Source organism: Danio rerio, chromosome 17 (genome assembly GCF_049306965.1).
Source record: "Danio rerio strain Tuebingen ecotype United States chromosome 17, GRCz12tu, whole genome shotgun sequence".
Lineage (NCBI taxonomy): Eukaryota > Metazoa > Chordata > Actinopteri > Cypriniformes > Danionidae > Danio > Danio rerio.
Window position 1 is genome coordinate 3461937 of NC_133192.1, and position 17427 is coordinate 3479363.

A 17427-nucleotide genomic window follows, 5' to 3' on the forward strand; every position below is an offset into this window, starting at 1 on the left:
TAAGTAAATATAATAAGTAAATATAATAAGTAAAGTAAATATATAAGTAAAAAACATAATATTTTCATGTAAAAAATATTTTCGTTTTTGCATTATCTATTTTAATGTTTTTATATTTTTATTGTTGTATAAATGACGAATATATGAGCTATACAGTATGTCTATAAGTCAGGATTATTAGCCTTCCTGTTAAATTTATTCTATATTTGTTTGCCAATTTCTGTTTAACAGAGAGAGATTATTTTTTCAACACATCTCTAAACATAACAGTTTTAATAACTCATTTGTAATAACTGATTTGAGGCTCTGATAACAAACAAATGCGCAAAAATTGACGCGCTATCAATACTTTCCGGATGCACAGTAGCTGTTTACACTGTATACACATATTTTCTAATGCATCTGCTTTCTTGCAAGTCACAAATTGATCTTTTGAGCAACACGAGCAGATTAAAGTACCTTCATGTCCATAATAATGATGATGATTATGATGATGATGATGATGAGCTGAAGGTCCCCCGAGAATGAAGGAGTCCCTGAACTCGCCTGCTGGAAAAGGGTAATTAAAAGAGTAACAGAAGACAAAGCCTGTTAGAGGAGATCAGGGAGAGATTTCCAGAGCAACGGCCAAGGGGGACGCTTTCAATAACAATCAGAGGACAATCCCACAGGAGAGGAGACACACACACCTGCAGGAGGAAAAACAACACCTGTGACACACACACTGCACATATACGCTGGCCACTGCATGCGCGGTGATCTCCAAATCAGCATTAGATCAATATATTAATTTGCTTAAAAGCCACTCATCTAACACATTTACATCTTAAAGTATTGATAGAAATATAAAACATCTGTGTTTCCTTGAGTATCAATAAACCTTGTTCTTACATGTGTATGTGTGTGTGTGTGTGTGTGTGTGTGTGTATGTGTGTGTGTGCGTGCGCATATTTAAACAACTACCTTGAGATGACGTTATTGTTCATGTGTTTTCCATCATGCCTTTATATGGTCAAACAGGATATGAACCAAGAATAGAAGCTTCATTAACAGGGAACTTCAGAGTGTAACATATACACTCACCTGACACTTTATTAGGTACACCTGTCCAACTGCTGGTTAACCCAAATTTCTAATCAGCCAATCACATGGCAGCAGCTCAGTGCATTTCGGCATGTAGACATGGTCAAGCTGATCTGCTGCAGTTCAAAGCGAGCATCAGAATGGGGAAGAAAGGGGATTTAAGAGACTTCGAACGTGACATGGTTGTTGGTGTCAGACGGGCTGCTCTGAGTATTTCAGAAACTGCTGATCTACTGGGATTTTCACGCACAACCATCTCTAGGGTTTACAGAGAATGCTCCATCAGAGGGGAAATATCCAGTGAGCGGCAGTTCTGTGGGCACAAATGCCTTGTTGATGCCAGAGGTCAGAGGAGAATGGCCAGACTGGCTCCAGCTGATAGAAAGACAACAGTAACTCAAATAAGCACTCGATACAACCGAGCTCTGCAGAAGAGCATCTCTGAACACACAACACGTCCAACCTTGAGGCGGATGGGCTACAGCAGCAGTAGACCACACTGGGTGCCGCTCCTGTCAGCTAAGAACAGGAAACTGAGGCTACAATTCACACAGACTCACCAAAACTGGACAATAGAAGATTGGAGAAACATTGCTGCTCTGATGAGTCTCCATTTCTGCTGACACATTCAGATGGTCGGGTCAGAATTTGGCGTCAACAACATGAAAGCATGGATCCATCCTGCCTTGTATGCGCGGTTCAGGCTGCTGGTGGTGGTGTAATGGTGTGGGGGGGATTTTCTTGGCACACTTTGGGTCCATTAGTATCAATCAATTATGATGTCAACACCACAGCCTACCTGAGTATTGTTGCTGACCATGTCCATCCCTTTATGAGCACAGTGTCTCCATCTTCTGATGGCTACTTCCAGCAGGTTAACACTCCATGTCATAAAGCGTGAATCATCTCTGACTGGTTTCTTGAACATGACAATGAGTTCACTGAACTCAAATGGCCTCCACAGTCACCAGAGCTCAATCCAATAGAGCAGCTTTGGGATGTGGTGGAACAGGAGATTGGCATCATGGATGTGCAGCCGACAAATCTGCAGCAACTCTGTGATGCTATCATGTCAATATGAAGCAAAATCTCTTGAGGAATATTTCCAGTAGCTTGTTGAATCTCTGCCATGAAGGATTAAGGCAGTACTAAAGACAAACAGGGTACTAATAAGGTGTACATAATAAAGTGGCTAGTGTATATTTATGGTATCCACACACTGCATCATATAAAAACGAAACAACAACAATAATCTTGACAATTATAACTTTCCTTTAATTTCTAAAAGTAGTTACTGATGGAACAAACGCAGAAACAGTAGCAGGTATGAGCATTTCTACAGAGAGAGAATAAGTTGTGCAGTGAAATCAGTGTAAGCGCTGAAGGCTTTTACTGTGCGTTATTCATATGTAACATTCAGTGCAAACCCAAATCAACGAAATACTGAAGGACAGTGACAGCAAAACATATAGAAAAATATCATATCTGTCACTTTAAACATTAAACCTGGGAGTTCTTTAATGTGTAACACCGTCCAGAGCTCTGGACTAACACTGAAACAATAATAATAATGTTATTAATAATAATAGGATGAATAACTCATCACCATTAACAATAACAGGAGGCAGAAAGCAGCTCAAAAATAAATAAAATCTCTTTCATGTTCGGTGATTCTGTCTTGTTTTCACAGTACAAATAAATGTTCTTTAAATATATGTTCAGTGCAAATATGTCACTTTCTTAAATCAAGACGAGAAATAATAATAAAATGCAAAAATGTAACTTATAAAATAATATTTAATTAGCAATTATTAATTAATAAGTGAGTAATGCTTAAATATAATAGAAAAAGAACTGAATTTAAAACAAAAATCAGTGGTTAGCACTGTCGCCTCACAGCAAGAAGGTCGCTGGTTCGAGTCCTAGCTGGGCCAGCTGGCATTTCTGTGTGGAGTTTGTATGTTCTCCCTGTGTTAGCATGGGTTTCCTCTGGGTTTTCCACAGCGGAATGAACCACCAACTATTCCAGCATGTGTTTTACGCAGTGAATGTCCTTCTAGCTACAACTCCAGTACTGGAAAACACCCATACACTATCACACACTCATTCACTACGGCCAATTTAGCTTGTTCAGCTCCCCTATAGCGCATGTGTTTGGACTGTGGGGGAAACCGGAGGACCCTGAGGAAACCCACACCAACACTGGGAGAACATGCAAACTCCACACAGAAATGTCAACTGACCCAGCCGGGACTCGAACCAGCGACCTTCTTGCTGTGATGCCAAAGTGCTTATCACTGAGCTACTGTGTGTGTGTGTGTGTGTGTGTGTGTGTGTGTGCCATATAAGAAATATGTTAATCTTAAAAACAAATATCTGGCAATGGAGTCGGTGAATAGATCAAGATTTATATTTCTCATTGCAAATGTTTGTTGAAAAGTATGTTTTAAATAAAAAATAATAAATAAAGAATTTATGCACAATTATTAAAGAATAAGCAAGTTTACGCTTAAATACACAGTCAGAAAAATACACTGAATTAAAAAATAAATGAATCAATCAAAAAAAGAAAAGAAAACAAAACAAAACTAAGTGTAAATAATTTATATACACACATGCTACCAGTCAAAAGTTTGAGGTCAGTATTTTTTTTTTCATGTTTTTTTAAACAAAAATTATTCTGTGCATCACGGCGGCATTTACTAATGTAAATAAAATTGTTAAATTGTTAAATATTTATTAACATTTTAAATAACTGCTTTCTTTTTGTATGTAGTTTCAAATGAAATAATTATTCCAGTCATTATTGCTTTTATTACTATTAATAACAATAATATTAATAATAGTAATAATAAAACGATTAGTACGAATAATAATAAAAAAAATAATAATAAGAACAATTAATATTAGAGTGATTTCTGAAGGATCATGTGACTCTGAAGACTGCAGTAATGAAGCTGAAAATTCATCTTTAAATCACTGGAATAAATTATTAAAATACATTATAATCAACTTTTGACAGTTATTTTATAATGCAATAATATTTCACAATTTTAAAATTTATACTGTATTTTTGATCAAATAAATGCTGCCTTGGTGAGCAGAAGAAGCTTATTTTAAAACATTTAACAATCATACTGACCCCACACTAATATATATATATATATATATTTATATCTCGCTGATTTGCCAATGTTTAAACGTCAGCATCGATTGGTACCGAATTCCAGTATCGTGACAACTCGATATATATATATATATATATATATATATATATAGAGAGAGAGAGAGAGAGAGAGAGAGAGAGAGAGAGAGAGAGAGAGAGAGAGAGAGAGAGAGAGAGAGAGAGAGAGAGAGAGAGAGAGAGAGAGAGAGAGAGAGAAAGAGAGAGAGAGAGAGAATTACCAATTATTAAAGAATAAGTCAGCTTGGGTTTAAAAAACAAACATAAGCCAATGAAGTCAGAGAAATACACTGAATTAAACAACTACGCTTTTTGTTTTTTTTCAGATTACACTGGCTGAAATTTGGTGCCAAGAAACTATTATAAATTTTTAAATAAAAGAGCATATGCTTAATAACAAATATCTTGCAATGGAGTCATAAAAATACTCCAAATGCAAAATGAACGAGAGACTTATTTTTCTCTACTGGACTGTACTGTTTGTTGAACAGTATTAGAAAATAAATTAAGAAAAAAATAGTTTTACTGTTATTCATCATATAAGAACAATTTAGTTTTAAGCTTAAAATCAAGAATCCGCAAACAGAGTCAGAAAAATATACTTAATAAATAAAAAGAAAACAGAATTTATGAAATTTAAAAGATAATACAGATTTATTTTTCTGACTCCACTGGCTCATGTATGTTTTAAGTTTAATCTAAATAACTCTTTAATATATATATATATATATATATATATATATATATATATATATATATATATATATATATATATAAAATCAAAAACAAATTGTGTTTATAGAACCATTTTAAATGAATTTAATTCTCATATAAATGCATATTAATCTATGAATGTTCATATATTTGTACTGGAAAACAAAGCAAAAAAAAAAAGCACAGAATTAATTTCATGTCTAAATGTACATATGTAAGTCGTAAACACTTTTTTGTTTCAGTTTTTTAAACAAAACTGAACCTGAAAAACAAAAATTGTAAAAATCGTACTTTTTTTTTTCTCCTTCCTTAAAATATTAATGCAAACATTTTTCAGATCATTCATAAAAAATAAAGTGCTAAATAACAGACTCGAATGATCACGGTGAACAAGCCACACAAAACCCAAGACCTGTGCTTATACAGACAAAACGCGAACACTTTCTGATTTTAATATGAGTTATGATGAATAATACTAGTCGTATGCATATAGAAGACTAGGTTAGTTAGTTGTGCTGTCTATAATGCGTTTATAAGTGTGTAAATGGGTTTCTTTTGTCCCTTTAAACTTAATTACACATTCAAGTTGTTTTGTAGTGCTTTCAGACTAAAATCCAACCAAAATGCAACTCAAAGACCCTTCAAAAATGGCAGATCTTTGGGTTTGGGGCTTCGGGTAAAGGTTATGGCTGTGCGTTGAAGCTTTAACAATCTTTTATTTAGGTTTAAATCAACCAGAACAATCACAACGTTACCGTTTATACCAGAGTTCAGCTTCCAGTAAACCACACGACGCTCTGAAATGCAGAGTTCATGCACAAACATCATATTCTCCTCCTCCTGTTTGTTTTGGTTTGAGTGCATGAAGTTTCCCGCCAGATGTGAGTGACATCACTTCCCCTGTTAAACCACTTTGCCGTTCTCTTTTGCCTAGGGAAAAAAAGAGAAACATACAGAGTTGAACAGTAAGACATTTTAGCAGAAAGACATTTCAACACATTTCTAAACATAATAGTTTTAATAACTCATCTCTAATAACTGATTTATTTTCTCTTTGCCATGATGACAGTAAATAATATTAGACTAGATATTCTAAAAGACACTTCTTAAAGTGACATTTAAAGGCTAAACTAGGTTAATTAAGTTTACTAGGCGGGTTAGAGTAATTAGGCAAGTTATTGTAAAACAATGGTTTATTTTTTGTCCCAAAAATGGGTTTTAAAAAATTAATAATTGCTTTCATTTTAGCCGTAATAAAACAAACAAGACTTTCTCCAGAAGAAAAAATATTATCAGACATACTGTGAAAATTTCCTTGCTCTGTTAAACATCATTTTGGTAATATTTAAAAGAGAAAAAAAAATCAAAAGGGGGCTAATAATTCTGACTTCAACTGTATATATATCTGCAGCGCCATCACCCAGCAATAATAATAATAATAATAACAATTCCTTACATTTATATAGCGCTTTTCTGGGCACTCAAAGCGCTTTACACATAGGGGGGAATCTCCTCATCCACCAGCAGTGTGCAGCATCCACCTGGATGACGCCATTTTGCGCCAGACCGCACACCACACACCAGCTGATTGGTGGAGAGGAGACAGAGTGATGAAGCCAATTGGGATATGGGGATGGTTAGGAGGCCATGATGGACAGAGGCCAGTGGACAGATTTTGGCCAGAATGCCGGGGTTAAACCCCTACTCTTTTTCGAAGGACATCCTGGGATTTTTAACGACCACAGAGAGTCGGGACCTCGCTTTAACGTCTCATCCGATAATATCACTGTCTGAAAGCAGGATAGCAGAGAAGGTAATAAAGTCCTTCAAACAGCAACAATCCCTCGCTGAATATTTCCAGCAAACATACCCAACTGGTTCCGAGAGACACATGAAAATAACAAAGGCAGTGCGGGTGTTTTTTGATAAAGATTTGCAGTCGTTTTAGTGAATGGAGATGTGGGCTTTTGTCATCTTATAAAAGCACTCGATCCACGTTAACTTACAGACTACAGTCTCACACTTTCAGCACCGAGATAATTAAGATAGTTTATTTATGTTTACTGAAGTACAAATATATTTATTTGAAATGGTCAATTTATCTTTATTAACTTCACATGTGTGTTTATTTTCAAAGTGTAGAAATGTTTGTGTTCCCCAGTTCAAAGAGCTTAGAATGACCAAGAGGCGACACTCAATAGAACGTTCCACTGCAACAGCAGTGCCCAGCAACAGCAACAGCGATCGGCCGTCCACTGGATCTCATTCAATGACTGTAAAAAATATGGACGACGCGACAGCCCCTTTTCCCATTGAACGCCTTGAGGGCAAAACGCCTGCTTGACGGGCACAAACTGTCGCAAAAGACTGCTGAAATTGGAGCCTTGACATGCGCAGAAGGACTGTCTGATGGAGCCAGAGGAGGAGCCGCGAAAATGAGTCGAGCTTCCAACCAAACGCTTTATGTAAAATCAACCACGCCCCCCAACTTCTCAGCATGCGTTTGCTGTCATATCAACACAAATGGATGTAATAACGTTAACAAATATGAGGGTTTTATATATTCAATCGCGCCAGCTCCGGGCCGCAGCGCACATATCCTACTCGCGGCGTCGCGGGCTGATTCCGGCTCGTATGCGGCAGCGCCGGCTCGCTCGGCCGCCGCATCTGGCTCGATTGACTCGGGCTGGAATCAAGCAGTGAGTCCAGGCATCCGGAGTAGGTCCAGCAGAGGTAGTCAGTCTGAGCTCTGAGGGGTAAGTCTCCGGCAGGCGAGAATCTAGCTGGAACTGGCTTGAGTGTATTTTGCTATCTGGGTGGCTAGGCGTGTATCAGCAAACTAATAACGCCCGAAAAAAGCCCTGACCTTAGCGAATAAACAGTGTTCCACCAGGATCATGTATGTCAGAAACTGTAGTTTACTGCTGAACTCATTTTGTCATGGTAAAATAACACAGAAATCGAATAATAACACTTCTGTCTCCTGCCGAAGCTCAGACGCACTGCTTTGAGAAACTGTCAATCACAGCTGTCAATCATGATGACACGCCCAGCATTAAATTACTGCTAAAAACAAACTGTTTACAGAAATGAAGATCTGCACCTATTTCAGCACAATAACCAGTGCCTTAATCGACCAGAACCATCTTTCGGGACATTTTATTGCAAGTGTAATACATTTTTTTATTTGGGCTCAAGTCTCCTTCATTAACACGGAGGAGGCGGGCTTTATGACTTGTACTGCAGCCAGCCCCCAGGGGGCGATCTAACGGCCGAGACCTTCACTCAAACGCTGGCTTGCGGCACACTTGATCTCATTACTGTCTCGATGGCAAGCACCTGCTTTGTTTTTTATTTATTTATTTATTTAAAAAGCGCATTAAAGCTGAGATACAACCTGAAAAACGACAATACAACACATATTATCACAATCATCAGCACTTTAAATAGTTTATTTTACAGACTTATAATATGCTGTTGTTCTACTGGAGTTTTTAATCCAAAATGGCCGCCGCACCCTCTAGTGGCTGTTTCTCAAATTACACTAGTGTCGCCTCTTGGTCATTCTAAGCTCTTTGCCCGGTTTGTACATGGGCTACCAGCAGCTGTGAGATTTCAGTGTTTTATTATTTTTTTTATACAATAAGAACTAGTGTACTTTTCTTGGCTTAAAAGTAAAATAAAGAAGTATTACAATAAATCGTTTACTTTTTTCTCCTTAACCTCCTACTAATCCTATTGCCTAAGCATAGAATACCAAAAGGAAAACACGTTAAGCCATCAGAACCAAACTAAGCCGAAAACCATGTTAAAAAACTGAGGTGTGTATAGAACTGTAGGCTAACTGTAGTGTAGCATCCCTAATATATTTATGTATATTTTTAAAACAGTTCTGTCTGGTTCTCGAATCTGATTGGCTGATAGCCGTGATATATTTAAGTAATTTCAGCACCCGTACAGCCTCTTTACCCTATGTGTATTACTCCGCCCACATACAGCCAGCAAAAAGCAGAGACAGTACAGATCTACAGTTTAAAAGATGCACGCTCAACTGTTTAACTGTCAGCGTATGATTTGAATCCGGAAGAAAGTAGTTCCTCATGCAAAAGGGTTTTTGAGACTCTCCATGTTTGATTTTGTTTTTATATACACAATTATGCCGTCAAACTGTTGTATAAACGCAATATCACACTCGTAGCAGTGCAATATGGCTGTTTTTCGGCACTGGTGGGGGCACACAACGCACGTCTCCTACCAGTGCCGATATACAGCCATATCGCACTCCTACTCGTGTGATATTGCTCATATATATATAATTGTTGCATGTATATGTACATAATGTACATATACAATGTCGCGATTATTCATTTAACCATACTAAATATAAATATCTGAATATATATAAAGATAAACTATAATATATATGTGCTAGTTTTGTAGTTTTTATTAAAAGTTTGAACCATTTTTTTATTCTTTAAATTTTAGAGTTAGTTTAAATGAAGTTTTAGTTATTTGTATTTAAATTAATGATATAATTTGACTGCAGTGAAAAGTAAAATATATTGTTCATCAATTTAGTCTTGTGCATTTGTTTTGGCCAGGCAGTAGAATTTATTTATATAAAAGAAAGTAGAAACAAAATAGTTGATTAATAAAGTTTAGAGATCCGTTCAAACTTTTCTGAAGTTAATATTTTACAAAATAATCATTTGTTTTTGAAATCATGCATGTATATTTATATCTATCAGCTAATATGTTGTCAATCTGCCTCCAAACAGCCCAAAATTTAATGTCTGTGCATCTCTAATTCCTTCCCATACAGCACAGCTCTAGTTCAGTTAATGAGCTGTAATGGAGCGTCGAGCTGCTTTTAACACTGTAAAACTCTTCATTTCCTGGGCTGAATCTGTGGCCTGGTTACGGATATAGTGCTGCTTTCTAGGGTATTTGTGCAGCACTCGAGCTGATAATGGAGTTTCAGTGGGACTCTTCAGATCTGCAAGTGAAATGAGGTTTTAGTGCAGGAGCTCACCATCTGAACACTGCTGCACTTCGGCTGAACATCACTGCGCTCCAGAGTCAGCACACACACATCAGAGTCCAGCAGCTCTTCTGAAACACACACACACACACACACACACACATATATATATATACAAACATACATACATTCAAGCATGCAAACACAGACATACACACAAGCACACAAACGAATATGTGCGCACGCACACACACACACACACACACACACACACACACACACACACACACACACACACACACACACACACACACACACACACACACACACATTAAAAATTAGTAAATATTTTCCAATACAAACACTTCTAAAATAAGTTTATTTTGATTTTTTAAAATAACAATATATATTAAAATCATAATTATTTGATTTGGCCATGTTGATGTATAATGCAGTATATAATATACTATAATATAATAACTATTATTAATACAATACTGCTAATAGTATTAAAATTCATTCATTTGTTTTCATTGTTTCATATATAAATCACAAATACAAAAAACTTTCATGATGCATTGCAAATGACACAAAATTAAAGAGTTGTTGATCCATCCATCCACATGACCATAATCATCATACAGCTTTTTTTCCGTTAAGACATCAGGACATGATCAGTTCTAGTATTGTAATACAGTTCTAGTGTTTCTACTTAAAGTTTCATTTTATTTTTTTATTCCAAATTAATCAAATAATAATATAAATGAAAGAAATTGTATTATTTGCTATGGCCATACCAAATTTTAAGTAAGTGGGCGGAGCAAAGTTTTTTTTTTTTTAAGTTGCTGCGACTGATTAGTGGACTAAATTCCACAGCATCATGGGTAATGTAGTTTTTTTCCCACTTACCATTTCCACTAGCAGAGTAGCTCTTGGTCTGTTCTTTCTTTCTCTTTTTCATTCTTTCTTTCTTTCATCCATCCATCTATCTATCTATATCCATCCATCCATCTATCTATATCCATCCCTCCATCCATCCATCCATCCATCCATCATCTATCTATCTATCTATCCATCCATCCATCCATCCATCCATCCATCCATCCATCCATCCATCCATCCATCCATCCATCCATCCATCCATCCATCCATCCATCCATCTATCTATCCTTCTATCCATCCATCCATCCATCCATCCATCCATCCATCTATCTATCTATCTATCTATCCATCCATCCATCCATCCATCCATCCATTTATCTATCTATATCCATCTATCTATCCATCCATCTATCTATCGATCCATCCATCCATCCATCCATCCATCCATCCATCCATCCATCCATCCATCCATCCATCCATCCATCCATCCATCCATCCATCTGTCTGTCTGTTCGTCTTTATATCTATTCATCCATCCATCCATCCATCTATAAATATGAACAAAATCATTATACAGCAATTTTAAATGAAGACATCAGGGCATCATTAGTAAATACCAGTATTGTAACCTGTAGTTTTACAGTTTATTTTTGTTTATTCTTCTTTTTTTTTCAAAATAATAATATAAATGAAACAATATTAATTATTTGCTACAGCCACATTGACATAAAGCAAATTTCAAGTGAGTGGGTGGTTGCTGCAACTCTTCAATTAGTGGACTATTTTGCACAGCATCATGGGTAATGTAGTTTTTCCCACATACCGTTTCCTCTAGCAGTGCAGCTCTTGCTGTGTTCAGCGGGTTGTTTTTCATCTGCTTCGGCTGATATATCTCCAGCTTCAGGACACGATGTTTTCCTTTCTTCAGTAAGTGCATCTGACTCGGTGTGATTTTCACTGCTGTTTTGTGTCGATGTTTGTCTGTTTTCCTCCACAAAACCATTTGTGTTTGTCTGCAGCTCCTTCTTCTCATGGTCTTCAGAAAAGCGTACCTTTTTCTCCACGTTTTTCAGAGAGACGAGCTCTGGATGAGGCGTTTCTGCTGAAGCACTGGTGTTTTGTGTGTGCTCTGTGCTTCTGAGTGACTCTTGAGACGAACACGGCCTTATGTTTTCAGTGTCCGTCTCTGGATTGATCTTTTCAGGAGCGCAAAGAGCGTCAAGCTCCTCTAAAAACTCCTGCAAGCTGCCTTCTGGATAAACCTGACACAAATTCACAACAATGCACAATATACAGAGTGGGCCATTTATATGGATACACCTGAATACAATGGGAATGGTTGGTGATATTAACATCCTGTTGTCCTTTTCAGGATGGGTGGTGACCATGGTTGCCATTTTGAAGTCAACCATCTTGGATTCAACTTTTTTTAATAGGAAGAGGGTCATGTGACCACAGGAGAAATGCCAGCATAGGCTTCCAGTATCCATAGTTTCAGGTGCTGCACATTTTGTGTCTTCACACCATAGACAACTGCCTTCAGATGACCCCAAAGATAAAAGTCTAAAAGGGGCAGATCGGGAGACCCTGGGGGCCATTCAACTAGCCCACGACGACCAATCCACTTTTCAGGAAACTGTTCATCTAGGAATGCTCGGACCTGACATCCATAATGTGGTGGTTCTTGCCGGGAACATGCCAGCTTCAGTGCATAAAGAGGGAAACACATCATCATGTAGCAGTTTCAAATATCCAGTGGCCTTAAGATTTCCATTGATGAAGAATGGCCACACTATCTTTGCTGTCTATGGTGTGAAGATACGTAGAAACTATGAATACTGGAAGCCTGTGCTGGCATTTCTCCTGCGGTGTTGCTATCAGTGTGTGAAGAGTGGGAGAAGAGGGTTGCATTGACAATCCAACACAATGGGCCGCACATTGAACAGATTTTTTAAGTGGTCAGAAACTTGTAAATACTTATGAAAGAATAAAGTTACGTTAAAACCAAGCACACCATTGTTTTTCTTGTGAAATTCCCAATAAGTTTGATGTGTCACATGACCCTCTTCCTATTGAAAAATCAAAAGTTGGATCCAAGATGGCCGACTTCAAAATGGCCACCATGGTCACCACCCATCTTGAAAAGTTTGCCCCCTTACATTTACTAATGTGCCACAAACAGGACGTTAATATCACCAACCATTCCCATTTTATTAAGGTGTATGCATATAAATGACCCACCCTGTAGTCTATTAGAAAAATTTACATCATCAATAAAAATTAATCAATTAATAAACAAAAAATAAAAACTTAAATTACAAATTAATTCGGATTTTTCGTTTCTGAAATTATTTTGATAAAAATTAAGCATTTTCATTCCAAATTGTAAATTAATATAAAAATATTTCATACACACACACACACACACCTATAAATATAAATTAAATTTTAACCAAGGTAATTTCATGCAAAACATTTAGTAAAATTTTTGAGGGAATTTTATTAAAACGTTCAGATATTACTACAAAAATTTAGATAAAAAAAAAACATTTAAAAAAATGTAAAGCCTATATTTAGAAATTTTTGTTTCTGAATAAAAATAAAATCATTTTAATCCCATATTTTAATTACTATAGTAGTAACAACAACAATACTATCATAAAATAAAATAAAAAAAATCACCTGCAAATGTTCTTCCTGCTCTTTAGCATCCCACCTGAGGACAAAAAAACATTAATTGCTTGAGTTTTTGGATTAATATCCATCATAAATGAGTGCGTGAATGTATAACACCAAGTAATGGATCTGAAGTGATTTTAGTGAGATTTCAACCCTTGTGTGTGCTGTTGGGTCATTTTCATCCACTCTAGGCTGACTTTGAGTCTTAATTTGGCCACAACGTTCTCTGTATTTCAGGACTTTTGCTAATAAATCTTATTTTGACACATATTTTGTGAAAATGCGTTGAAAATGTTCAAAAACTCAACAATACACTATGGGCAGGTTGACTCCCCTTTGGTTATGTTAATGGCTGTTTCTACCCCATTGAATTCTATTATAATCGCATTCATTTATTGCACAGCCATGACCACATATAGTCATGCATTCTTGATTGCTACCTGTTGGAAAAAGGTAGAGGTAAAGGGAAGAGGTACAGTTTGTCATTTATACTGTTGATCATCAGTAGCAGTGCAAAAACAGATAAGTTTCTTTAAGTGTGTGCATGAGAGAGAGACCTTTGCATACTTACCTTGATATGTGTGAGAAAATTAAAATAAGCTCCTCAGCTTTCAGAACACAGTAAAGCAGGGGTCTCAAACTGCCCACCCGCCCTCCTCCTCCTCCTTCCGGCCCGCAACTCATGTCAAAAATATAAAGAAATTCGGCCCGCCAAAACATTTTTTTGGTCATTATAAATGCACTGTCACTTTAATTGAGCGTGAGCAGCGTGGCAAAAATAGACCCAGCGCCGAAACTATCGCTGCACTGTTGCTTCAGCGACGAAACCTTACCTGAAACCTACAGGTAAGTGTGTTGGAGCAGGGTAGGAACAGCAGCAGCGTGTCAGCGCGAGGCGTGAGCGTCGCTAAAGCATCAGTGCAGCGATACTTTCGGCGCTGGGTCTACTTTTGCCGCGCTGATCACGCTTATTTAAAGTGACAGTGCATTGACAATGACCAAAACACATTGCGTGACAGTAAAAAGTAGCAATTTTACCCAATAAATGCGTTAATAATGTCAACTGATTTATATACAGTCAATCAAATGAACTTAAACGATTAAAAACAACAACAAACTTTTATTTAGGCATGAACTACAAAACCAAATGTAAAACAATTTTAGTATCAGTTTTGCTAAAGTTGCACGCTAGTGTTTCAGGAGAGAGGAAATAGAATATGTAGAGGAGTTGTAGTCCATAGTGAAGTGTATTGTGGGTAGTGTAGTTCGGCACGCATGCTGGATTATGTGAGCTCGCTGTGTGCTCTGCAGCTCAAGCAGAGGAAGAAAGTTTTAATCAGCTTTGTTTTATGTTCACTCGAGTTATTCCTACCGGGAGCTGTTTGCACTGTGAACCTGACAACACGAAAATAAGTAAAAGAAGGGCATGCATTAATTACTTTTGTCCGTCTCATTCTCTGCACGAGCATGAATTAACGAGCTGTTATTCTGCCGCTGGACATCACTGAAGCGGAGAAAGTAACACTAGTTTGATCATGTATAAATATCATTATAACTATATTGTATAAATATTATTATAACTAGGCCTAAAACATCCTGACAATCAAAAACCAAATGACATGATATCACAGGCGATTGTCTTCTTAATGTAGACACTTCTCATACAAGTTAGCTTGAGAAGCATACAGCACTATTTGATCTATAAAATTTGTAAAAGATTTGCAGGTTAAAGAAACAGCATAGGAGGAAGTTGCCGCGGGTCTTGGTGCAGATGAAAAGTTTAAAAAGTGTATTTGTATATAGAGAGACATGGGTAACTAGATAGAATAGACCGAGATAGGTTGATCTCTGCAGCAGCTGCCGAAGAGCTGTGCGCTGCAGATGCAGCTGGTGTGAAAGGCAAATGCCTGCGTGCTGCTTCTGCTCTCCATATGCGCTGTGCACGCTCTGCTTACGCGCCGCTGACGCTTGCGGTGTGAAACAGGCGTCAGAAGAAGAGCTAGATAGCCCTTGAAACAGATTTTTCAGGACCACACTCGAAATCAAGAGGTAAGAAAATTTCCCAGAATTCCCACCATCTACAATGACAGCATGGCTGCACAGGGAAGTCAGGAGATGCAACATTTTTAATTTTTGGTCATTATTAGGAACAAACAAGCACATGTTTTAATACATTCATAACGACGTTCATGTTTTACTGTCATGCTTTAAAAAAAAACAGCTAAAATAAAATCCACTAAATTTAATAACTCCTGTACAGCAGTCCCACAACATTCTGTCAATCGATGACACTGGAATACCCTGTCAGAAAAGTCTAGTGGCTGGGAATGAGCTGTTTGCAGCAGGGGTTCTCAACTGGTTTGGCCATGGGACCCACATTTTCACATGGTCATCAAGCCGCGACCCAAATTTTTAGGAATTATAATCTAATTTTAGGAATTATGATTCATTTGTATTTAATTGTTAACATACACAACTGGTGACAGATCAATTATAAGAAAATCACCAAGACTTACAAATAAACTATATTATACTGCTGTCATTTAACAAAATGCATCAAATTCTAGAAATATTACAGAGTAAAAATGTCAAATACTGTAAACAGAGGTTAGTGTAGGGAAAAGTTAAGTTACCATCAACTAAACTAAACTGTTTATAAAACATTAACACTGATCTGCTTGAACTGAACAGAAACCAGCAAACTGAAGTAAAATTATTAAAATAATCATAAACATTTTATAATAATCAGCAGTTATTTGCTGTTCTGCTTTTGTGTGGGCTTTCTTGGCCTTTGCTACGGTGAGCACAGTAAAATGTACTTCTACTTGTTTTGAACATGAATATGTTCGGCACTGTTGTGATTCGGCACTGTTGTGATACCCTCAGCTATTGGAGTCGTCTTAGAAAATAGTCCATGGGTTTTTCCTAGCAACTTGGATGTTTGGTTTCTAAATGTCGTTTTAATTTAGGTTTCATGCTCTCTTGTGAGAGCACCTCACTACATATGACACACTGAGCTTTTAAGCCTTTTTTGTCGTCAAAATATGTAAATCCACACTTGACATATTCGGGGTCGTACTTGTGCTGGAATTTCACATGTCAAAAGGGTATATGCCGAGCTAGTGTTTTTCCCATGCTGATACACTTCTGGTGACCTGTTATTGTGAACTTTTTTCCATTTTATACGGTTCCTTTTACAGCATCAATGTTGTAATGTCATTAAAATACATTCATTTAAATAAACTTTAGCATTCATTTAGTTGTTCAAGCGTAAAACGAGACAAAAAGCCGTTTACTCACACGCTCCCGTCAGAATCAGCAGGCTAGCGCAGCTTTATTGAATATACTGGGGTAAAATAAATGCTCATTTTATAAAGATATGGCAGGGGAAATGTAATGTAATGCAGTGCTTCTTTTACAATGTGAGACCCACTTTATATCAGATATCACTCAGCCAGTGGAAATCACTGATTTGTAAAGAAAACAGACCTTAAACGCGCCAGTTTTTGCATTGCAGTTAGCCAAAAGCTCTTGGGCTTGTCCCAGGTTACTGGCAAATTAAAAGTCCCATTAGCAAGCTTTGTCGCACGCGTAAATCAAAATAAAAGTCTGATATAAGCAAAATAAGTTAAATATTAAACTTTTGTTGTTTTTTTGATCTCACTCTCCGCGACCCACTGAAAATGTTCCCGCAACCCACTTTTGGGTCGCGACCCACCAGTTGAGAAACACTGGTTTACAGTGTCTGCTATAATATTAATATTGTTTTGGTGTGTTTACATTGATGAATATGGCCACTGTGTAAATACACAGTACAGTTATGAGCTTATTATTACATTAGATCGTTATAATAACATGATATATGCCTTCAGTGATTTCCTGAAGATAGTTATTTGCAACTGGA

At 37.0% G+C, this 17427-nt stretch overlaps 1 protein-coding gene across 12 annotated transcripts in view; it reads right to left on the reverse strand.

The window, feature by feature from the left end:
* Positions 1-5676: 5676 nt before the first annotated feature.
* The window catches only part of ccdc9b (coiled-coil domain containing 9B), an 87628-nt gene continuing 75877 nt past the window's right edge, over positions 5677-17427 (reverse strand). For 8 of the 12 annotated variants that reach the window (XM_068214496.2, XM_068214494.2, XM_073928027.1 and 5 more), the window contains 4 exons: positions 13527-13560; positions 11668-12106; positions 10014-10093; positions 5677-5911 (listed from right to left, as the gene is read on the reverse strand). In XM_068214496.2, coding sequence (XP_068070597.1) covers positions 5885-5911; positions 10014-10093; positions 11668-12106; positions 13527-13560 — 580 coding nt within the window. In that variant the 3' untranslated portion in view covers positions 5677-5884. The remainder of the gene's footprint in view (positions 5912-10013; positions 10094-11667; positions 12107-13526; positions 13561-17427) is intronic. The other 4 variants (XM_073928018.1, XM_073928024.1, XM_073928020.1 and 1 more) reach the window with 1 other exon arrangement.